Source organism: Danio rerio, chromosome 15, assembly GCF_049306965.1.
Source record: "Danio rerio strain Tuebingen ecotype United States chromosome 15, GRCz12tu, whole genome shotgun sequence".
Lineage (NCBI taxonomy): Eukaryota > Metazoa > Chordata > Actinopteri > Cypriniformes > Danionidae > Danio > Danio rerio.
Genome location: NC_133190.1, coordinates 27,030,455 through 27,055,718, shown reverse-complemented (window position 1 = coordinate 27,055,718; position 25,264 = coordinate 27,030,455). Strand labels below are relative to the sequence as shown.

The following is a 25,264-nucleotide window of genomic DNA, read 5'->3' as shown; positions in this document are numbered from 1 at the left end:
ACAAGGTTGCAAATGAGTGCATCAAACTAGTTTTGGTAAAAAAATAAAATTAAACCAAAAAATTGAAGAAAATTTTCTAAAACTTAAATTGATTATTTTCTAAAACATAAAATTTGTAATCAACAAATTTCTTACCTGCAAAAATACGTGGAATATAATGCATTATTAACAGCATGGAAATTATAAACCCAAAGACTGCGAAATACCACATGGTAGAGTCAGTTTCTGTAATCAAAAAAAAAAAAAAAACAGAGTATTTAATAGTGCTGTAAATATGATATAATGATAATTACAACCCCAAATCAGCAAAAGTTGGTACAGTATGGAAAACACAAATAAACAACGAACGTAGTTATTTCCTAAATGACTTTGACTCGTATTTGATAGCAGAGAAAAAACACAACATGAACACAAACTGTGTTTTGTCTGTTCAACTTCATTTCATTTTTAAATAAACTTCCTTTTCTGTCATTTAGAGCTGCAACACATTCCAGAAAAAGTTGTGACAGGAGCAATTTAGGACTGGTAATCAAGTAAATTGGTTAAATAATGATGTGATTTGAAACAAATGATGTCAAGAGGTGATTGTAATTATGATTCGGTACAAAAGCAGCATCCAAGAAAGGTCTAGTCCTTTAAGAGCTGAGATGGGCTGAGTATCGCCAGTTTGCCAACAAATACGTGAAAAAACTTTCAACAGTGCATAACATAATTAAAAGAATCAAGAAATCTTGATGAATTTCCATGCATAAAGGACAAGGGCACAAGTTTAAGCTAAACTACCGTAATCTCTGATCAACCAGGTGGCACTGCATCAAAAATCGTCATTCATCTATGAGCGATATCAACACATTGGGTCAGGACTACTTTGGTAAACCTTTGTCAATTACCACAATACATAGTTACATCCACAAATGCCAGTTAAAACTGTACTGTGCCAAAAGCAAGCCATATGTTAACAGTGTCCAGAAGCGTTGTCAATTTCTCTGGGCTCGGAGACATCTGGGATGGACCATCACACAGTGGAAACATGTACTGTGGTCAGATGAAACAGTACTTCAGGTCATTTTTGGGAGAAATGGACATTGTGTGCTTCGGAGCAAAGAAGAAAAAGATAATCCAGATTGTTACCAGCAACAAGTCAAAAATCCAGGGTCTGTCATGGTATGGGGTTGTGTCAGTGCCCTTGGCAAATGTAACTTGCACTTCTGTCATGGCACCATTAATGCTGAAAAGTACATAGAGATTTTGGAGCACAATATGCTGCCTTCTTTTCCAGGGACGCTCATGCATATTTCCAGACGACAATGCGAATACACATTCTGCACATATTACAAAGTCCTGGCTGCAGAGGTAGGGGGTGCTTGACTGGCCTGCCTGCAGTCCCGACCTGTCTCCAATAGAGAATGTGTGGCAAAATGCGACAATGAGGATACCGCACTGTTGCCCACCTAAAGGCTTGTTTGCAGGAAGAATGGGACAAAATTACACCTGAAACATTTCATCACTTGGTGAGTTCAGTCCTCAAACGTCTTTTAAGTGTTGTAAAAAAGGAATGGCAACACTACAAAGTGGCAAATGCTTTACTTTTTAAACTTTTTTTTTAATTTGTTGCAAGAAACTAATTTGGAATACGTGAATATTTACAAAAATAAAAGTAAAAATCATGAGGAACACATTAAATAACATGGTGTTGTATCATCTGCAATGAAATACAAGTCAAAGTACATTTAGAAATCACTTTCTTTTTTACTTGCAATTTCCATACTGTCCCAACTTTTTCTGATTTGGGGTTGTGGATTTACCGCTTTGTGGTTGGTTTCATTGTTTAATATAAGGAACATTTAGGGACTTTAATATTTGTGCAAATAATTCTGAAAATAAATTAGGTTCACCTGTAACTACAAGGAAAAAACTCTTGTTGATTGGGTTGAGCAAAGACTTATGGGAAACACTGCAGGTGTACTGATATCCAGAGTTCTCCAAGCCAGGCTCTAGATAGAGGAAGGCTGAGATCGAATATGTGCCATCTTGGTTAAGCCGATGACTGGAGTGCCGAACATTCAGGAATGAAGGCATAGGGTTTTCTCTGTGTCTCTCAAGATACCACTCAATGTTTACATCCAGGGGATAGTAGCTTTCTGCATCACAGATCACCTTCTTGTCCTGACCAGCTGCCATAGCCAAGGTGTTGGGCACATTTAGAGACACACGAGGCTGTTCTGTAGAGTAACACACACACATACACACACACACACCCACACACACGTGTACACACACACACACACAGGTGTACACACACACACACACGCACACACACACGCACACACACACGCACACACATACACACACACACACATACACACACACGCACACACATACACACACACACACATACACACACACACACACACACACACACACGTACACACACACGCACACACACACACGCACACACACACATACACACACACAGAAAATAAACTTTAGTTGTCTTGTACACACAGTAATGTCCAATCCAGTCTGTCTTACAATCTTCTACAGAAATAAGACATTTGGATGATCTTTTTGTCTGTGCTTCACCATGCACTACATCACTCTATGGAGAAAGATTTGAATATCTTTTCAGTTCCACAGAAGATTTGGAAATATATAAAGGTGAACAAATATTTTGTAATATTCGAAAATGCATTTTCTTCTAGGTGATTTAGGCCGTATTGAACGTAAAAGGCAGTGACTAACAGTAAATATAAACTTGATGTTAAAGCAGTGGTATCAAAAAAAAAAAAAAAACATTTTGTTAAACATGCAGTTGTTAATTTTTTTAAAAGTTTTTTTAAGTTAAATCTAAGACTTTAAGACATTTTTAAGATCATTATGAATGAAATTTTAGACTGATTAAGGGCTAGAGGCTAAGAAATTTTTCAAATGTCCCAGATCAAAATATATATATAAATCATAGTTTAATACATTTAGTAATACAATAATAAGTTAATAATGAAAAAGTCAAATATTTTAGATGTTTCATAGCAAAATATTATAAATATTGTGTAAAAACAAGCCAGCTTTACTTGTATCCATACGTTTTTTTTTCCAACATAAACTTTCCTTAAAATAAAAAAATAAATAAAATGTTTTAATAAACATTAGTTTATAATAAACTAAATCTATGCACAACAATCTGTCCAGGTCGGTGTCCTCAGCAGTAAGTACATGAAAAACTTTTAAACAAATGTTATTGTGAGGAAAATAATTAACCCATCATGATAAATAGTTACATTTTGTAACTCTAAACTTTTTTAAATCTAACCTTTTTTTTTTTTAACTCTAACTTTTTTTTTCCTCTAAACTTTTTAAATAAATAGTTTAAAGTTTTATTGAGATGGATTGTTGGTGATTGTATGGGTGTTGGCCAGATTGTGTAGCTTTACATGAACAAAAGAAAATGAAGACCTCTTTAAAAAAAGATGTAAGACCTAAACACAATATATCAGTAAATCTAAAACTGTTTAAGGTCTAACATTTGGATTTTGAGATTTAAGACACTGTAAGAGTTAAGACACTGCAGAAACCCTGTTTTATCTCTAAATTTGTTTTTATTAGATTTTTTTTTTATCTTTGACCTATTGCCAAGTTGAAATCTGTCCTCTCTTTTAGTGATGCCTTCATCTCTTCTCATCTTGATTACTGCAGTGCATTGCATCTGGACAAGAATCAGAACTCTTTCTCTGGTCTGCAGCTAACCGGCACAAAAAAGTGACCTTATTACACCTATACTGGTTACATTACACTGGTTACCAATCCATAACAGAATTTAGTATGAAATGTTGTTAAATGTTTTTAAATCTCTCCATAACCTGCCCTGAGTATATTTCTGACCCAATTTGTCTACGTCAACCCTTGAAATCTTTTCACTCAAAGGATCAACTATGTCTGAAGGTGTTAGAGCTTTTTCCATGGCAGCTCCTAGACTTTGAAACAATTTTCCACTTTCCATAACAACATCTGTTTAGCTTTTAATCATGTTGTAAATTGTATGTATATTTAGCTGTTTGTATGTTTTTTATTTATGTACAGCACTTTGGTATCTACTGTGGTCGTTTTAAAGAGCTGAGTTAATGTTATGCCTGACCAGAGAATATTTATTTATTGTTTTCTTTTTAAATGAAATGTTTTCAAGTCTATTTTTTATTAAACACATTCATTTATTAATTATTATAAACAATTAATTCCACTGATTTTCATTGTATTAAAATAAAACTGTAATATGGCAATGCCAATTTTTTTTTCATCACTTAAATATTTGTATAGTAAAAACTGACATACTATGAAGTGTTCTATTTAGTAATAAAACTGATCTTACCACTTATGCTAAAAGGAATATTATGGCTGCCATTGAGAGGAGGAATCTTCACAGAGCAGACATACGTGCCCTCACTGCGTTTTCTGACAGGCTGAAGTTTGAGCGATGCATTTCCACCTTCAATGGCTTTCACAGTCACTCCACTGCCTTCAGTCTTTCCAGTGAGACTGGAGTAGCTAAAAAGCTTTATGTGCTTGCCGTGACGCTGCAGTTTCCACTCCACTGTTGCTTTAGGTAGTTTATGATCCACTGCAAACTGACAGTGCAGCTCTGGCTCCTTTGAGAATCCCACCTCAACAGAGGGAGTACGGGTCAAAATAACCATTGCAGCTGGAAACATAGGGATGACAAGATGACAATAAATGAATAAAGAAGTAAGTAAATCTCCCATTAAATACTTTGGCTGAAGTCATTTTTACATTTACAACAAAACAATAACTCTTTTTTATTTTATTTTAGCCTTTTAATTGATGTTCTGTTATTAGAATATACAGTGCATCTGGAAAGTATTCATAGCACTTCACTCTTTCCACATTTTTAATTGTTACAGCCTTATTCCAAAATGGATTAAATTCAATTACTTCCTCAAAATTCTACACACAATACCCCATAATGACAATGTGGAAAAAAAAGATGTTTTGAAATTTATTCAAATTTATATATAAAAAAAAAAAACTGAAAAATCACATGTACATAAGTATTTACAGCCTTTGCTTAATACTTTGTTGATGCACCTTTGGCAGTAATTACAGCCTCAAGTCTTTTTAAATATGATGCCACGAGCTTGACACGCCTGTCTTTGGGAATTTTTGCCCATTCCTCTTTGCATTACCTCTCAAGCTCTATCAGGTTGGATGGTAGGCGATGGTGTACAGCCATTTTCATATCTCTAGAGATGTTCTATAGGATTTAGGTCGAGCTCTGGCTCGGCCACTCAAGGACATTCACCTAGTTGTTGTGAAGCCACTTCAATGATATTTTGGAATTGTGCTTTGGATCATTGTCCTGCTGGAAGATGAACTGTCGCCCCAGTCTGAGGTCAAGAGCACTCTGAAGCAGGCTTTCATTCAGGATGTGTCTGTACATGACTGCATTCATCTTTCCCTCTATCCTGACTAGTCTTCCTGTTCCTGCTACTGAAAAACATCCACACAGCATGATGCTGCCACCACCATGCTTCACAATGCCTGGTTTTCTCCAAACATAACGCCTGGCATTCACTCCAAAGAGTTATTTTAGTCTCATCAGACCAGAAAATTTAGTTTCTTATGGTCTGAGACTCCTTCAGATGCCATTTAGCAAATTCCTGCCAGAGAGTGGCTTCCGTCTGGCCACTTTACTATACAGGCCTAATTGGTGGATTGCTGCACAGATGCTTGTCCTTCGGTTAGGTTCTTCTCTCTCCACAGAAGAACACTGGAGCTCAGACAGAGTGACCATCGGGTTATTGATCACCTCCCTGACTAAGGCGCTTCTCCCCTGATCACTCAGCTTAGATAGCCGGCCAGCTCTCGGAAGAGTCCTGGTGGCTCCAAACATCTTACACTTACGGATGACGAAGGCCACTGTGCTCATTAAAACTTTCAGAGCAGCACAATTTTTTCTTTAACTTTCCCCAGTCTTGTGCCTTGAGACAATCCTATCATTAGAGGGTATTGTGTGTAGAATTTTGAGAAATAAATCAATTTAATCCATTTTGGAATAAGGCTGTAGCATAAAAAAAATTGGAAAAATGAAGATCTATAAATACTTTCAGGATGCACTGTATATATTTCTCATCAAGTAGTGCTTTCAGCCTTTTTTGATTTGTTAAAAAACAAATTGCAATTATAAAAATGCCTAATTATGATCAAGAATGTAATAATCTTTCTGTATTTACAGACTAAATCAAGAAAACCTACTTCCAAATAAAGAAAACAACCAATTAGATTTTTTATTGCATTTAAAATGTGAATTATGTCAATGATGTAGTGTAGTCGACGCATGCACTCAGGTGCTCACAGTAATCATAGTTCGATTCTCGCCTCGAGGTCCTATTCTCTCTACAGTCCTATCCATTAAAGGTAAACCCAGGGAGAACATGCAAACTCCACAGAAGTGCCAAATGACCCAGCTGGGGCCCAAAAGAGGCCACTATGACACCCAAATCTATTTTGTATTTTGTAAAAAATATCAATATTATCAATTTTCTGTTCATTAAAACCAACTATACTTCTCATCGGAACAGCTTTTTATAAATGTTGATACTTATTCTAAAGTAAAAACTGTAAGAATGTACATATTTTTCTGTCTTTTTAAGGATAAATCAATAAAATTACTTGCATATCAATGATCGTTCATATTAACAACCCATTCGTTATTTAGATTAAAAATGTAACTGATGCTCTATTTTTTTCAAGGGAAATATATTTTCATCATTTAGGTTTCTAAATAAAAACAATAAAAATGCAGTAACATTGTTAATATCTCATATACATTTAATTGTGTTGTTTTTCTCATGTTTTTAGGAAGAAAATACACCTGCTTCAGTGTTACCTGATGTTGTCAGGAGATCCCCATCACTGATTTTCATCCACTGTAGAAAGTCCAATTTTCCCTGAGCAGGAGTTGCAGGTGTGTGTCTGAGGAAGGTGGTGATGACGAACAAGCCTTGTGTATGACGTAATGTGCAGGTGAACCAGACGTCATACTCTTGTGCTCCTGCAACAGGCCAGCGCATTACTATTCCTCCAGTGCTGTATCTACGGATCTCACATTGTATCATGTTCTCACTTCCCTCCAAATAATGCCTCATATCCACTTCAGAGCCTAGGTGAAGCAAATGAACATGTATTGATTATTTAAAGAGGAAAGAGTGTAATAAGGTAACATTTTCAAATGACTTTTGCTCACCTGTGACGAGGAAGGTAATGGCGGGGTGTAAAGCACTGTCCCCATCTTTACCAAACTGAACTACAGCCTTTCTCTGGATATACTCGGTTTCTATGTGACCCTCTTTATTTACATGAACTTTCTCATCCATAAAACGGCAATGAGGCCAATGCACATCAGGAAGAGTCTGTGATCCACTTACACCTGGTTGAATCAGAAAATATAAATCCAATTTGCAATTTATTTTAAATGAAACCACAAGCAACTAAAAATAGTAGTAAACAGACGATATCTAAACAACTTCATAAAAACAGCTAGTCAAATGGTATTTCATGTATTTAAATTCATTTGTATCTAAATTTATAGATATTTAATTCTACAAATTTTATATTTATAATACATCGTATACATGCAGTAGACGAGAGCCCTACAGGATGAAAAGGACTCAAAATAAGTCTACATCATTATAAGTCTAAATGATAAATACCTAAGCATAGTGCAAGAACAAGGCCTGCAAAAGTACAAAACGTAATCTTCCCATGTGGACAACCAGCCCACAAACGTCCGAAAACGGCCATGTAACCAAGCAGCATGCTTTCTCTTTCGTTTCATGAAACTCTCGCGAGAAATAAACAAATGTATAAGAACCACCTTTACGTTTCCAAATGAAGGCGACAGAGCAGTGCGTCAAGCAGTTCAGCAATCTAGTTTAGCAACATTGCCTATACTATTGCCTTTTCTTTAGATACAAGTGCTTTAAAAAAAAAAAAAATACTAGTGCTTACTCATTAGACTAGTTCTTTTTAGTACTCATTGATTAGATAATACCTATTTCATAAATATTAGTACTTATGTATTAGATACTAGTAATTATTCATCATTAGATACTAGTACATATTTTAATTGTGACTAGTAACTATTCTGTTGTAACTAGTAATACATTTAAAATTTTTCTATTGATTTTTATGGGGTCTGTCATTGAGATATCAACTATTCAGCTTTGACTTGCCATAATCTTAAGTCGTCTTCCCAATGAACTAAATCCATCTTTTCTTTCCTTGGGGTTGAATCGTACACCCTTAACCCTGTAAGACCTGACATCCCCATAACTGGGATGTTTATTAAACTATTAGGCAAAATAAATAAATAAATAAATAATAATAAAAAATTACATATACATTTTTCCATGATATTTATTGTGTATCACATTTGATACATCAGGCATTTGTACAACTTTTTGCTAAAAAAATATGATTATTTTAATTACAAACATTTTTTCCCCTAAACATTTTGACAAAAGAGAACATTTCAGGCAGTTTATCTCTCTTTTTTTTTGTTACATTAAGCATTTTACAGTGTTTTATTATTTCACTTTGTGGTAGGCATACTAGTTTTAGTTCTTGTTCGAGCAAAGATGCACTTTAAATTTACACAGTACACAGAAGAAGGAAGTCAATGCTTGTGCATTGTTTTTTTTTTATCTCTGCCAGGTTTCTCCATGTTGGAAAATGATCAGGATCATGCCTTCTAACATTAAAAGGCACACTGCAGCTTGACCTTTTATGGGGTGCATGTTCAAGTACATGCCTAGGACTTTCTCAATCTCTTTGGCATTATAGACTTGCCATCTTTGAATATACTGTTCAGGTTTATTTGTTCTCCAGTGTCCTGTAGCATTTTATCAGTGGCAAACTATTTCAATACTGCACAAATACAGGGTCCAGAGTCCATAATAATAGATGGCAACTAATGTGCCTTAGAGCAGTTAGGGGAAGATGATCAGGAGGGATGGAGTCCTCAGGCCATGCATGATGATGATGGTCATTCAGACATGCTGTGAAGAGAAAGATTATCAAGAAAAATATACAACAATACAAACACAGGACACAGTCAGAAAGCAGTGGCTCTGAGTCCTCTGTGCCTTCCTCAGCAGATGCAATGAACTCAACAAATGTACCATGATATTGTATTTTATCCATCTGTATTCTTTCCTTTTTGCATTGCCATTTGCTGACAGCTTTTCTGACCTGTCCTGTGTTTATGTAGTTGGGACCTTTATACTTCTGTGCTTGTCTAGACAACACTTTCTTCTTGATAATCTTCCTCGTCACTGCTGTCTGAAAGACCATCATCATGCATCGCCCGAGAAGTCCCGCTAACTTCTGTCACTTTAATTGCCATAGACTATTATGCTGATGACATTTTCAAGACACTTTGATTTTTCTATCATCTTCCTCTATTTTTTTGACATCTAAAAAACACATACATTGATCATATAGTTTATCTGTAATTATTTATTGTAAAAATACACAGAATGTATTTTAAATTGGTATTGCTATCACCTTATATTAATTTAATCATCCAAAAACAGTGTTTGCATTGCAGTAGGCATTATATTGATTACATTACAAAAATGAGACATGATTGTTCAGAAATAAAGCTCTGTATATGTTGTATCAAATTCAATATATGATTTTTAACCTAATTTATTTGCACAAAAAAAATAATAATTATTAAGTATGCTTTTTTTCAATCAAGAACCTTTATTTAATAAAATTAGTAACAATATAAATTTTATTCTTGCTATAACAACTTGAAATTAGCAAATAGTTTTTAGCCAAAAAGCATCCGAGTAATTCAATGAAAGTAGCTAGCAATTTTGAAAGGTTAAAACAAAGCCCTTCCACGGGCCTGCTGTGTCATGAAAATCCACAAGGGGGAGAATACAAGTATCGAATCATATACAACAGGTTATTAAACAAAGTATTCGCCAGGTTGATAATATATAGGTCTTAGATACTCGTGTATAAAATATGATACGTGCGGTTTTATAGGGTTAAAAATCATACTTTTTGTGTATGAAAAAAGGAAAGGTGTCTGGACGCAAACGTGATGCACATGCAATCTGAGCGGCATGCAATGCTTTTTAATGGGCTCACCAAACCCACCGCTACCCCTCAAAGTGACGTCTCTAGCTCCATTGAGTTCCTTTTTTTTTATTAATTCATTAAAATGAAAATAGTTCCAATCAAATGCATAACAAATCTTACAATAGGATATGCACATTTTAGCATAAATCATGCAAGTAAAATAACAGAAAGAAAGAAGGAGAGTAAAAAATAAACAAAGAACAACAGAGGGTATACATAACAATTACCAAAGAGAAAAGTAGAGGAGTATATTTACAGTTCTGGTTGCCTACGAATTAAATTCATTTTTAATCAGCCTTAAAGTGGGAGATATCAGGCTTCCTCTTCAAACATTTACACTTCCCACAATAATATTAAAAGATTTAACATAAACAATAGATTCTTATCTATCTACATAAAATATGGCATCTCTTTTCTTTATATTTATTCTATAACCACTCATTATATTAAATAGACAATCAACATCAAACCAGAAATATTTAATATACATGCAACCAAAAAACAAATGCATAATAACAGTCTTAACATCCATTCCACAAAAACCCCAGATTCAGAAAGATCAACTTTTTATCTCTTGAGAAAAAGGTTGGTTGGATATACTTTATGTATAATTTTAAAACTTTATTTGTGACACAATATTTGTTGTTACAGGTCCAGATAAAATTCCAATTGATCTTTTTAAATTAGTTATTCCAAATGACTTATGTCTAAAAGTTGCAGGACAATGAATCAAACTTCTAAGAAATGTATTATTACATTTACTATCTTTGATATCAATACCATCTAATAAAATCGTTTTTAATTGTTAGTTTGTTTGTTTGGTTCACTGTAATCTGCAAAAGCCTCACCAGGCCTGCTGGTATTTCATCAATTGCAATACTATAATCACGTGGAGGCACTGGAAAATTGAACTTCTCTAAAAACTCAGCATCGGTTAGTAAATATCCTTCATCGTTATTGAGTGCATTGTGCCTGTCATTGCATCATTGAGATATGCAATCTCAGCTTGCATCATAAAGGCTGTGTCCAGATATTGGAAAAAAAGCGCAATTGGGATAATACAATACTTTGGTACAAAGAGCCGTGCATGCATAAGTGGCAGGATTTTTAATTTGCTCCTGAATCTGCTTATTAAAATGAGGCTACTGCTCAGCCCAGATCTATCATCTACTGATTATTCTATTTTGGGTTTACAGCTTTAAAGTCATTGTTTAAGAAAGACTACTTCTTTATATCAGTCAGTGCTAGCTATATATATATATATATATATATATATATATATATATATATATATATATATATATATATATATATATATATATATATATATATATATATATGACTTACCAAAATAAGCCTAGCTTTTCTGTAAGCTTGGTTTATGAAACAGGCCCCTGGTTTGTCCAATTCAGTGTTTTTTATGAATTGAAGGATTTATTCTATATATATTTTTAGCATTTTTGCAATTTTCCTATAAGAATAAAGAGTGCAGTTAGCTGTTTTAGTCAATACTGGAAAAAATGTTAATGATTGTAAACCAGCTTCCAACTCCAAATGCACACACAATTTTGAAGGTAAAATAAACAAAGTAATAAGGCTGTGTAGCCTAGGTCTGTCCAAATCATTTTATTTGAAGTGAATAATCACAACGTAATCAAGTAAACATATTGATGATTGTGTACAACCAAGTTTCATTGTCAATCTAAGCCCACTGTAAATACAGAAATGTTGTATGTCCTTCTTTCCACAAATCTTTAAAGCAAATGGTTGTAGTAAGAAAGAAATATCATTCACATTATTAAACCTACAATGCTGTATGAGAGGGCCTGGGTGAATTCAGGACAGGCCACTTAGTGTCTCACTCACTTCCCACAGTTTTTTGGCCACAGCATCATCCTGAGCCTTAGGCTCCACTTTCTGCACAGCGCAGTTGGAGAAATACCTGCCACTCAGGGATTCAATGCCCTCCTGCACGGCACAGTACAGACTTGTTTGCGCACCGGCTTCTACATCCTTAAAAAACAGGGTTGTAATGGGTTTTATCAACCTCCTGGTCATTTTACTGAGATTGCGATTTAAATCGGAGTTTACAGCACCTGGTAAAACAAAAGTATGAATATGGAAGATTAGCACTGCAGAATATGCTAACTAGTGTCTACATATGAAAACAATCACTCATTAATTAACAATGTTTTTAATTACTCATTCCAATCCCCTGAGACCTTCAGTCATCCTCAGAACAAAAATGAAGATATTTTAGATGAAAGCTGAGGGCTCTCTGATTCTCCAGACAAAAAAAGTCAAGAATTTAAAAGATTTTTGAAATTAAAGGTCCTTTATGTTAAATTTGACTCATAAAAACCATAAAAATACCATAATGTGTTGCAGATATTTAAGAAACATGATAAGTGAACATTCTTGTTTATCTGGAAAACAATTCTTAAGTCAGTTCTTCTGCTTTGAAGATGTGCGTTCAGTGCCGGAACGTCTGTCTGTTTTAGTACCTACAATCCACCAATTGCAAGTTTTATTAATTCATTTTCTTTTCGTCTTAGACCCTTTATTAATCCGAGGTCACCACACCAGAATGAACCGCCAACTTATCCAGCATATCCAGCATTGTAACCCTGTCCTAAAAACACGCTACATGAAGAAATTTGCAATGATAATCAATTGGGTTGTTTGCACCAGACGAAACACAACAAATTTAAACACAGCCATTCAGAAGCACAGAATATATGTGCACCGCACTTCAGTTAAATGGTTAGGATTATAATCTATACATATTAAACCTCTTTAACATTATTAAATGAGAATCGCTGATATTTGTTGGCTTGCACTGAGTCACAGTTCTAATCTTCAATTTCAAATGGTTTATTTTATTCTCAAAAACTGAGGTAAAATATCTGGTGCTTTTAATATATGCCAATACATATCATGTAATAGGGAACTTGAACTCACATTATTAGAATTTAACAGTGAATAAAGCACATGAGGTGTACCTGAGGTGATCATTGTCAGTTTTCTGTTGTTCAGCTGCAAGAAATATAAGTGATAAACCCCGCCTCCTCTATGTTAACAAACAACGCTTGAGTCCAAATAAAAAAAAGTTAATTACACCTGTAATAAAAAAAAATTCCGAAAGAAGGTTTTGGCAGTTGAGGCACTATTCATCATGCTGATATAGGTTCAGATCTTCATTTTTATAAACAGTATGTTTATGCTATGAAAATAGGGCATGTCATCATGATTGACAGTTGTGATTGACTGTTTTTTTTTTTAAGCGGGCTGTCTAAGCTTCAAAAGAAATTGAGGCATCAATGTATGATTTCTGTGTTATGGTTAGGAGGCCATGATGGACAGAGGCCAGTGGGCAAATTTGACCAATATGCCAATTAAACCCCTACTCTTTTTTGAAGGACATCCTAGGATTTTTAACAACCTCAGAGAGTCAGAACCTCGGTTTGACGTCTCATCAGAAAGACGGTCAGAGTCCTCATCAATTAACTGGGGCAGTAAGACCCATACAGACCACAGGTTAAACGCCCCCTACTGATCTCACTATTTACATACAACATTTATCATTGGCTTTTTATTTTAAAACACCAAATCAACATTAAAATGAATGTAAATTCCTCTTTCAGTTATAATTAAGGCATCAAAAACGAAGGCAAAGAAATTATAGTAAACAATATACAAGCTATGTATATGTTGCAGCAGCTGATAGACATCATTTGACTTATTAATACTGCTAAGTTTATTGTAAACATTAAGGATTATTATTCTATATAGTGCAGGGAAGGGATGTGTAAATATCCTGTTGAAATTTAGAAATCTTGCTGTATCTTTATCTTTTGCTAATATAAAGGTACGATTTTTCCCCCATGGCAAATAGCTGTTCATGATGTGTGGGCTACATTTTGGGTCCTGTTGATTGTAAATTAAAATGGCATTTATTTGTGCATTTAATACGGAAACACTGCCCGTACTAAATGCACATGCTAAACTGATGCAGGAGTGAAGATATAGGTAAATAAAATCATTTTTACAGTTTTTCTTTTTGCACAAAAGCATTCTTGGAGATTCCCATGATTACAGATGAACCACTGAAGTCACATTTTAAAAAGTGGTTCCTTTTCTGGACTATAAATGTATCAGGATGTATTAAGGTCTCAGGGGATTGGAACGACATGAGTGAGTTATTAATAACATTTTTTACATAGGGTAAATTAATGATTTAAGTGTATTAGTATGATGTTGTAAAGACAGACCTGGATGGAGGCTGTAACAGGTGACATTGGTTCCTTGTAGTCTTTTTGCAAGTTCATGAGTGAAGAGAACATTGCACAGTTTGCTGTGTGCATAAATCCAGAAGATGCTCCTAGAAGTCTCACCTACTCCAAACTCTTTGTGAGTGCGAAGTGTGTCAAAGTCAAGGGTCCCATATTTATGCATAATTGATGAAACGGTGACAATCCGGCTTGGGGCACACTCTTTCAATCTGTCCAGCAGCAGGTTAGTCAGGAGGAAGTGGCCAAGATGATTGACACCAAACATAAGACCAAAGCCATCTTCAGTAGTGCCCTGCTTATAAACCCCTGAAATATCGATATATAAAGTTATATTTCTATGTGAAATATTGATTTGCAGTGAAATATTTCTTTCCAAACTAGCATCAAGATATCAGATGCAATAAAATACAATGTGCACAGTAAATATTGAGGTTTCTAATGAGTGAAACAGGCACAAGGCCAAACTATTAAAAGTTTGTTACGTATATTTCACAAGGTGTGAGAAAAAGCTTACAATAAATTTTAATATAAGGTAATATAGAAAAAATAAATTCTTTAAAATAAGCATTTCTTACAGTATCAACCTTAGCAATTGCATTTTTAACATTTTAAGAATATAGTAGTGCATATTTATGTAACTGCTATCATTAACAAGCAATAGTTGTTTAACAATTTAATTATTAATAAACACGGTAACGTTTTTCAGAGATTGTAATGTTAGTTATCAAATGGATTTATTGTAAAATAGGCAAGTTATGCTAGTAATTTTACCCTTGTTTTTAAAACTGATGTTTCTGAAAACATTCATAATATCATTCACACACACACACACACACACACACACACACACACACACACACACACACACACACACACACACACACATACGTACAATAAAATCGAGAAGCCTAAGGTAACATTTATGGAAATAGAAATAAAAGGTAGTTAGGGTGAAAAATTAAACATTTACCAAACACATAATATTGCACTAACACAAGCAAGATAACTAAAAGTAAATAATAATGAACTGAAAAGATATAAATTACAGAAGAACCCTATGGGTTAAACAAAACAGCACCTGCATTGTTGATGAGAATATCAAGTCTCTTCTCTGTTTTGAGGAAAGTTTCAGCGAAGGAGCGCACTGATTTCAAGCTCGCCAAATCCAGCTGCATGAACGCCACATTTTGACTCCCACTCTCCTAAATACAAACAAACAAACGCAGAATGTTTACAAGATACACAACAATCATTACATATTATTAAGTGAAGAAATAAAGGACAATGATCTCACTCTCTTAACAAGCGCCACAGCAACCTCGCCCCGTACTTGACTACGGCAAGCCAGAATGACCCTCGCGCCTCTGCGCGCTAAATCCACCGCTGTGGCTCTTCCGATGCCAACATTACTGCCTGCACATCGCCAACGTGAAATACTTAAAATGACCGACAAGCGCCTTGTTTTATGGAAGTTTTTTCCTAACAAAATTAAAATGAAAATTCCAATGCTTAAAAGATCAAATGATAAATCAAATGCTCAAACTATAAATCAAATGCTCAAACCGACATTGCAAATGATAAATCAAATCCTCAAACTGACTCTGCAAATGATAAATCAAATGCTCAAACATACTTTGCAAATGGTGAATCAAATTCTCAAACCGACGTCTTCAAATGATAAATCAAATCCTCAAACTGACATCGCAAATGATAAATCAAATCCTCAAACTGACATTGCAAATGGTGAATCAAATGCTCAAACTATAAATCAAATCCTCAAACTGACATCGCAAATGGTGAATCAAATGCTCAAACTATAAATCAAATCCTTAAACCGACATCGCAAATGGTGAATCAAATGCTCAAACAACTCTGCAAATGGTGAATCAAATCCTTAAACGACTCCGCAAATGGTGAATCAAATGCTCAAACTGACATCGCATATGATAAATCAAATGCAAATGAGGTGTCAATCAACCAGCATAGGCGGAGCTTTAAGGCGGAAGAGTTTGTTGTTGACAACTACCGGTAGCGCTACGACTTTTTCAAGGCGTTCAGATTTGCGTGCACTAATCCACGTCGTATCCGTATAAACTCGTGAAAGAGAAAGCGAGAAATCTACTGATTCTGTCCACATTCTGAAGTGTTCATCAGAGGGGTACATCTATCACAGGAGGCCACGAGTTGTTTGAGCATTTGATTCACCATTTGCGATGTCGGTTTAAAGATTTGATTTATAGTTTGAGCATTTGATTCACCATTTGCGATGTCAGTTTGAGGATTTGATTCATACGGAACCCCGGAAGGGACGTAGTGGAGGAGAAAAAAAATGGGTGGGTAAAAAAAAATAATGGGTGAAAGAAAAAAAATGGGTGGGTAAAAAAAAATAATGGGTGAAAGAAAAAAAATGGGTGGGAGGAAAATATATATTTCTAAGTTTTTTGCGTTCTCTCGCAAAGTTTTGCGTTCCCTCGCAAAGATGTTTTGCGTTATCTCGCAAAGATGTTTTGCGTTCCCTCGCAAAGATGTTTTGCGTTCTCTCGCAAAACTGTTTCTCCACAAACACTTCCTGTTCACTGCACTCACGTAAACCCTCCCGTTTTTGCTGAAATTCTCCCGTATTTTACCATTCTACCCCACTTTCTTTACATTACTGTGCGCTGATTGTCGCCTTTCACTTTGCAACCTCTGAACCAGTGAATGCATGTTTAAGCGCTGACTGACAGACGCGCTCCATACAATAAACTGATCCCAGATCAGCGTCTGTACGCGCCATTTAAAGGGACACTTCTGTTATCAAACAAGTGCGCAGCAAATGAATCTCATGTTTTGTTTAGTTTGATAACAGAGGTGTCTCTGTAAGAATGCACAGATCTATAATGAAAGCAGTCCATTACTTTAGAAACTGTTTGTGCTCATTTAAGAGAAAATAAGCTGTTTAAAATAAAACATGCAGGACGGAGATGTTTCATATTATTCAGTGTATTTGTCTGTTTAAACATACACCCGCTCCTCTGTAAATGGCGTGTACAGACGCTGATCTGGGATCAGTTTATTGTACGAAGCGCGTCTGTCAGTCAGCGCTTATACATGCATTCACTGGTTCATAGGTAGCATACGCACAGTAATGTAAAGAAAGTGGGGTAGAATGGTAAAATACGGGAGAATTTCGGCAAAAACGGGAGGGTTTACGTGAGTGCAGTGAACAGGAAGTGTTTGTGGAGAAACAGTTTTGCGAGAGAACGCAAAACATCTTTGCGAGAGAACGCAAAACATCTTTGCGAGATAACGCAAAACATCTTTGCGAGGGAACGCAAAACTTTGCGAGAGAACGCAAAAAACTTAGAAATATATATTTTCCTCCCACCCATTTTTTTTCTTTCAACCATTATTTTTTTTTCACCCACCCATTTTTTTCTCCTCCACTACGTCCCTTCCGGGGTTCCGTAGATTCACCATTTGTGATGTCAGTTTGAGGATTTGATTTATCATTTGCGATGTCAGTTTGAGGATTTGATTTATCATTTGAGGAGTCGGTTTGAGGATTTGATTCACCATTTGCAAAGTCCGTTTGAGCATTTGATTTATCATTTGAGGAGTCGGTTTGAGGATTTGATTTATCATTTGCAATGTCGGTTTGAGCATTTGATTTATTATTTGATCTTTTAAGCATTTGAATTTTCATTTTAATTTTGTTAGGAAAAAACTTCCATATTGTTTGGTATAGAAAACGAAATGTGAAAATAGACAACAAATATAATCGTTTACCTGTAACGATGACGGTCTTGCCATGAAGTTTTACTTTACTTTTGCATTTCGCTCCCCGTACATACGCACGAATCGCCATAAACACCACAGACAGAATACCCACGATCAGCAAAGTCTCCTCCAACATCTTTTATCTAAAGCAATGGAGAGTAAAAGAAAAGTTCAAGCAAGGTTCCGGTGTTACAACAGGTGTTACACCATATTCTGTGACCGTCGAAATCTGTGACCCAGGGGGCGTGATATTCTGTGACCGTCGAAATCTGTGACCCAGGGGGCGTGGCTGCGTAAGCTACGAAAACTGCGTAAATGCCTATTAAACCAACGATGGCAAAGTGTATCGAAAACTTTTGTTTAGAATAGCTGTTTTTTCGTATTCAGATCATAAATGCTAACTTGCTCGCCCAGAATACAAGTGTTGTTTACATGTGCGTCAAAGATAGGCTAAGTTACAGTACGTGCGAGAACCACGCGCGTTATCAAAACCATAATTTCTCACTGTATAACCGTTCATGTATTATACCCAAAATCTTTTTTTTTTTTAATCTCCAAATTGAGTCTAATGGTGTTCAATCCCCTCAGCTATGCAGTGTAACAGCTGTTTTTGACATGAAATATATAGTAACAGAAATACAGCAGGGTCACGAAATATGATAAGGCTATTTCTATGGTCAGTTAATTATGATACTCCTTATATTTTACCCAAAATCTTTTTTTTTCTCTCCAAATTGAGTCTAATGGTGTTTAATCTCCTCAGCTATGCACTGTAACAGCTGTTTTTGACATGAAATATACAGTAACAGAAATACAGCAGGGTCACCAAATATGATAGGGCTATTTCTACGGTAGAATAATTCTTATACTCCTTATATTTTACCCAAAATCTTTTTTTTTTTTCTCCAAATTGAGTCTAATGGTGTATAATCTCCTCAGCTTTGCACTGTAACAGCTGTTTTTGACATGAAATATACAGTAACAGAAATACAGCAGGGTCACCAAATATGATAGGGCTATTTCTATGGTCAAATAATTCTAATACTCCTTATATTTTACCCAAAATCTTTTTTTTTCTCTACAAATTGAGTCTAATGGTGTATAATCTCCTCAGCTTTGCACTGTAACAGCTGTTTTTGACATGAAATATACAGTAACAGAAATACAGCAGGGTCACCAAATATGATAGGGCTATTTCTATGGTTGAATAATTCTAATACTCCTTATATTTTACCCAAAATCTTTTTTTTCTTTCTTCAAATTGAGTCTAATGGTGTTTAATCTCCTCAGCTTTGCAGTGTAACAGCTGTTTTTGACATGAAATATACAGTAACAGAAATACAGCAGGGTCACCAAATATGATAGGGCTATTTCTATGGTCAATTAATTATGATACTCCTTATATTTTACCCAAAATCTTTTTTTTTTCTCTACAAATTGAGTCTAATGGTGTATAATCTCCTCAGCTATGCACTGTAACAGCTGTTTTTGACATGAAATATACAGTCAAAGAAATACAGCAGAGTCACAAGATATGATAAGGCTAATTTTATGGTCAAATAATTCTAATACTCCTTATATTTTACCCAAAATCTTTTTTTTTTTTCTCCAAATTGAGTCTAATGGTGTATAATCTCCTCAGCTATGCACTGTAACAGCTGTTTTTGACATGAAATATACAGTAACAGAAATACAGCAGGGTCACCAAATATGATAAGGCTATTTTATAGTGAAGAATTCCAGCACAAATTTTACCTTGAGTAATAGTAAAAAAAAATATCCAAGTTCTCTGTCACAGAAGGGGGACTGAGACCTGAGCTGGGTGAGTAAATTTTACAGTTTATTGCGGAAAGTGGATTAACAGGTTATATGGCAAACAGGTAAAGTCTTTTTCCGTGTAGAGGGTGAGCAGAGGACCTGGATGGAATTAACTGGAGACTGATGGAGATGATGAACAACAATGAGATCAGGAGACACACACAACCAGGAGGGAACTACACTGGGAAGAGAGACGAAGACACTATAGGTACACTGGAATAGACAAGGTAAGTATAAAATATCACAATTGATATTACTGAATTACTGACCGCGAAAGTTTGTCCTTCTTGATGCAATAACACCTTACACTGAGTGAGGTACCGTGCAGGAATTTATGGTCTGGAGAGATTAGTGGAGAATGACGTGTAGGTGCATAAGTGATCAATATTTGGGTGATGGGTAACTTGCTGATTGGGGTGACAGTGAACAGGGTGAATCATGTGATTGGGAGTGGGGAGAAACTTTCCTGAATGTGACACTGTGGTGGTGTTTAATTAAATTTTAATCTAATCTAAATTTATTTGTTTAGTCACCCAATTCTGATATTCCACATTGAACATGGCTATTCTCACAAAAATCACAAATTTCAGGCTTAATCATTTAAATAAAACAATGAAGCTTTTACTTTTTGAAATATAACAATATAACACAAAAAAATTTTTTTACAAAACATTTTAAATATAACTATTTACAATTATTTTATCATTTTAATTTGTTGACAGAAAATCTACAATGTGCATGCTGCACATTGAAATTTTTTTTGGCAGTCTGGCTCTCCAGCACACCGCACATGGTACCACCGGGCACAACTATCACACTGGATCTGTATTAGCAAAAAGAATAATCCACAAACAATTTCAGGGGGAATATGCATGCATATATCCTTCTAACTATATCTCTAAAAATAACAAGGTCATAAACAGTCGTCACTTGGCCACTTTGGACCTAAAAATGTTATTTTCTTTCATTTTTTTTCTTACCCAAAGAGTTGTTTCTCCTTCCTCATCTATACTCCTCTCACCACAATAATGGCATAAGTCCGTAAGGCCATCTGGTATATATAAAACATAAAAATACACACAGAAACATAAATAAATGTTTAATGATATTAACAATGCATGCTATTCAAGGTTTTTTCCACAGATGACTATTAAACAGTTTGAATGGACAATGTGGTTACCTCAGAGAAGGCATTCAAATTGTTTAATGCACAGCTAACATTAGATTTATCTGCTTATACCATGGTCATTCGCCTGCACTATCTACTGTGAGTTATTAGCCCTCTGTTTATTTTTTCTCCAATTTCTGTTTAATGGAGAGCAGATTTTGTCAGCACATTTCTAAACAGAATAGTGTTAATAACTCATTTCTAATAACTGATTTATTTTATCTTTAACTAGACAGGTTAGGGTAATTAGGCAAGTTATAGTATAATGATGGTTTATTCTGTAGAAAAAAAATCTAGCCTAAAGGGGCTAATAATAAAGACCTTAAAATGTTTTTTTTTTTAATTAAAAGCTTTTAATCTGGCTGAAATAAATCAAATAAGACTTACTCCAGAAGAAAAAAAATATCAGACATAATAATATCTGTGAAAATTTATTTGCTCTGTTCAACATCATTTGCGAAATATTTAAAAGAGAAAAAAGAATTCAAAGGGCGGCTAATAATTCTGACTTCAACTGTATGTACAGTAAAAGCTGATGTTTGTGGAGTATACATACATGAATCTTTATACCAGGTGTGAACAGGGCTATTAGACAAAAATATTGTTGTGCTTCTTTAGGCAAAACAGTAGCTCAAAAATGTAGCTTGAGGGCACTTTGTGTGTGTGTGTGTGTGTGTGTGTGTGTGTGTGTGTGTGTGTGTGTGTGTGTGTGTGTGTGTGTGTATAAAATGTGTATTATGATCTGACACCCACAGTATGGACATTTCATTTATATTTATTTTCTAAAATAAGCCCTTTTCTCAACCTCTCATGCTTGTTAATTTCACTTTGAAGTGAATGAAAATAACAATTTGTTTGCTATAATATAATAAATACTGATTCAACAGGAATTTGAAAAAAAAGCTAATTTAGAAGAAAATTTAATTTCATGCTTTTATTTCTGCAATAGAGACCTCTAATAATAACATTTAAAATGTTTATGAATTGTTTTTGTTTTGTTTTTCTATACTTTGTTATTTCAGCTGTGTTCACTTGAATAGTACACAACTTATTTTTCGTAAGAGTATGTCATTCACCTGTCTTATTAATTACCTTATGTCTATTTATAGACCTGTTTCTGTTTAGTTATTAGTCTTGTGAATGGTTTTCTTTTTTTTTCAAGATTTTTATGATATCTTTTTTGTGCTTCTATTTCCTTTATTATTTGCATTTTTTTATTTTGACAACAGACAATCTAAACAGACACCTTCCTATGTTAATCCAAATTCTGTTTTTAGGACAATTTTTTAAACAAAAGTATATAATTCAACAACTTTACCACTCCCATTCAGCAGTGTCCTCTTCACTGCTGAGGCCTTGTTGGCGAACATCAAAGACTCCCCAGCCAGGATTTTTTCTGCATACTAATATGTTTCAGAATTATAACGGATTTGTCAGTATATGCTGTTGTACATAAATACACAAATAATGTATAAGCCAAATGAGTATTTTTACATACATGACACATGTAAAATATTTTGCTTTAACAAATACTAAACAGCAGACAGCAGTATAGCCAATGAGAGACAAAAACAAACTTACTTTAAGCACAAATACTCCACATGAACAGCTGTCTTTTTGGCGACTATGTGGAGCTGTGTCGGCTGTCCACCTGGAAGAAATTACTCCTCTTTTTCTCATTAATGCCCTAAAAAGGCAGGTTAATGTCAAATTATGGCAATTGCATATTTCAGTTTGTAATAAAATAGATTTATTTTTTAATTTACATATTTATAACTATATTACAATAGAAACAGATTATTTTGTTTAAAAAGAAATTAAAAGTTACATACATTTTTCTTTAAAAGTGGATGCATCAGAAGATGATGGAAGGCAAGTAGAGTTATGAGCAGCTGAAAGAAGAGGTGAGAAAGTGGCAAAAGGAGAAGAAGATGGAGGAGAGAGAGCAGCCAGAGGAGAGGAAGCTACTGGAGGAGAAGATGGAAAAGATGGACCAGAAAGAGCAGCTGGAGAATAGAGAGCAGCTGGAGGAGAATATTAAGCAGGTGGAGGAGCGACAGCAGCGGGAGGACAAGATTGAGAAGCTGAAGCAGAGAGAACCACTGGAAGAGAAGCTGGAGGAGAAAGAGCAGCTGGAGGAGAAGCTGGAGTAGAGAGAGCAGCTGGAGAAGAGAGAGCAGCTAGAGGAGAAGACTGAGCAGATGGAGGAGAGAGAGCAGCTGAAGGAGAAACTGGAGACATTTAGACTCAATTTGTAGAGAGAAAAAAAGACTTTGGGTAAAATATAAGGAGTATCATAATTAATTGACCATAGAAATAGCCCTATCATATTTGGTGACCCTGCTGTATTTCTGTTACTGTATATTTCATGTCAAAAACAGCTGTTACAGTGCATAGCTGAGGAGATTATACACCATTAGACTAAATTTGTAGAGAGAAAAAAAAGATTTTGGGTAAAATATAAGGAGTATCATAATTAATTGACCATAAAATTAGCCTTATCATATCTTGTGACTGCTGTATTTCTTTGACTGTATATTTCATGTCAAAAACAGCTGTTACAGTGCAAAGCTGAGGAGATTATACACCATTAGACTCAATTTGGAGAAAAAAAAAAAAGATTTTGGGTAAAATATAAGGAGTATAAGAATTATTCTACCGTAGAAATAGCCCTATCATATTTGGTGACCCTGCTGTATTTCTGTTACTGTATATTTCATGTCAAAAACAGCTGTTACAGTGCATAGCTGAGGAGATTAAACACCATTAGACTCAATTTGGAGAGAAAAAAAAAGATTTTGGGTAAAATATAAGGAGTATCATAATTAACTGACCATAGAAATAGCCTTATCATATTTCGTGACCCTGCTGTATTTCTGTTACTATATATTTCATGTCAAAAACAGCTGTTACACTGCATAGCTGAGGGGATTGAACACCATTAGACTCAATTTGGAGATTAAAAAAAAAAGATTTTGGGTATAATACATGAACGGTTATACAGTGAGAAATTATGGTTTTGATAACGCGCGTGGTTCTCGCACGTACTGTAACTTAGCCTATCTTTGACGCACATGTAAACAACACTTGTATTCTGGGCGAGCAAGTTAGCATTTATGATCTGAATACGAAAAAACAGCTATTCTAAACAAAAGTTTTCGATACACTTTGCCATCGTTGGTTTAATAGGCATTTACGCAGTTTTCGTAGCTTACGCAGCCACGCCCCCTGGGTCACAGATTTCGACGGTCACAGAATATGGTGTAACACCGGAGCCAACCGTTTTGACAAACCAGATCAGCCGGTTTGGTAACGTTTGGACTGTCCTCAGCGATTAGCATTTCGCGTGTGCTTTTTATGTCTTGTAATGTCACATAACTGCTTCAATGTTGCTGAATGTGTCGTCTTCTTTTAAAGATATTGCCTAACACAGCGAAAAATAGTGACAAATCAAAGTACAGACCCTTGTTTCATCACCGTAGTGATATGGTTATCACGAGCACATCACAAACGCTCCCGCGGAGGGATATTGGCATGAGAAAAACCACTCACATGACAATAGGCCTCATTAGGTAGGCGTTTGAAGTTTTTCGTTGATGCACATAAAATATTCTATTTTTAACAATAACATATATAAAACTAAGTCAGCAGCAAGATCATTACTCTTAAAGGGATAGTTCACCCAAAACTTGTTTATAAAAAAGAAATCCAATACTCAACCTTGTTTCAATCCCTTTTGACTTCCTTTCTTCTGGTAAAAACATATGTTGAAGTTATAATATACAGCGAAGAAAGCTGGAAACCTATATATTGACTTCCATAGTATCTGTATATATATATATATATATATATATAGAGAGAGAGAGAGAGAGAGAGAGAGAGAGAGAGAGAACGATCTTAAGAATGTCTTTAGTGTAAAACAATACATTTATAAAGGTTTAACAGCTTGGTATAGGTTAAAACTACTTAAAGGTGAGCACATTTTTAATCTTGAATGAACAATCCTTTATGGGTCTAGATAAGATCAAACAACACATCCAACCTTGAAGCAGATGAGCTACAG

At 35.0% G+C, this 25,264-nt stretch overlaps 2 protein-coding genes across 8 annotated transcripts in view; both read right to left on the bottom strand.

The window, feature by feature from the left end:
• The window catches only part of si:ch211-108p6.4, a 133,218-nt gene extending 125,216 nt beyond the window's left edge, over window positions 1-8,002 (bottom strand). Inside the window, exons 1-6 of one of the 2 annotated variants that reach the window (XM_001341626.10) lie at window positions 7,722-8,002; window positions 7,256-7,438; window positions 6,899-7,171; window positions 4,364-4,693; window positions 1,896-2,222; window positions 136-225 (exon numbers count right to left, since the gene is read on the bottom strand). In XM_001341626.10, coding sequence (XP_001341662.7) covers window positions 136-225; window positions 1,896-2,222; window positions 4,364-4,693; window positions 6,899-7,171; window positions 7,256-7,438; window positions 7,722-7,827 — 1,309 coding nt within the window. In that variant the 5' untranslated portion in view covers window positions 7,828-8,002. Of the gene's footprint in view, window positions 1-135; window positions 226-1,895; window positions 2,223-3,350; window positions 4,694-6,898; window positions 7,172-7,255; window positions 7,439-7,721 lie in introns of both variants that reach the window. The other variant, XR_012390857.1, reaches the window with a different exon arrangement.
• A 3,764-nt stretch (window positions 8,003-11,766) lies between these two features.
• On the bottom strand, window positions 11,767-24,702 carry dhrs13b.1 (dehydrogenase/reductase (SDR family) member 13b.1). 6 transcript variants are annotated; one of them, XM_073922924.1, is made up of 6 exons: window positions 24,581-24,702; window positions 18,225-18,358; window positions 15,751-15,935; window positions 15,535-15,658; window positions 14,436-14,762; window positions 11,767-12,260 (listed from the first exon to the last, which is right to left on the bottom strand). In XM_073922924.1, exons 2-6 carry the CDS (start codon window positions 18,349-18,351, stop codon window positions 12,001-12,003), a joined length of 1,023 nt encoding a protein of 340 aa, XP_073779025.1. In that variant the 5' UTR covers window positions 18,352-18,358; window positions 24,581-24,702; the 3' UTR covers window positions 11,767-12,000. The 6 variants fall into 6 exon arrangements, with proteins under 6 accessions (XP_073779025.1, XP_073779027.1, XP_073779023.1 ...); XM_073922926.1 differs by having other exon boundaries at window positions 15,751-15,869; XM_073922922.1 differs by having other exon boundaries at window positions 24,665-24,702.
• Window positions 24,703-25,264: the final 562 nt, after the last annotated feature.

Excerpts from the sequence above, each read along its gene's own strand:
- dhrs13b.1 (XM_073922924.1), bottom strand. The coding sequence starts at position 18,351 with ATGTTGGAGGAGACTTTGCTGATCGTGGGTATTCTGTCTGTGGTGTTT. Across the intron at positions 15,659-15,750 it reads CTGTGGCGCTTGTTAAGAGA|GAGAGTGGGAGTCAAAATGT; the intron begins GTGAGATCATTG and ends GTTTGTATTTAG. Across the intron at positions 12,261-14,435 it reads CTGTTACAGCCTCCATCCAG|GTGCTGTAAACTCCGATTTA; the intron begins GTCTGTCTTTAC and ends TTGTTTTACCAG.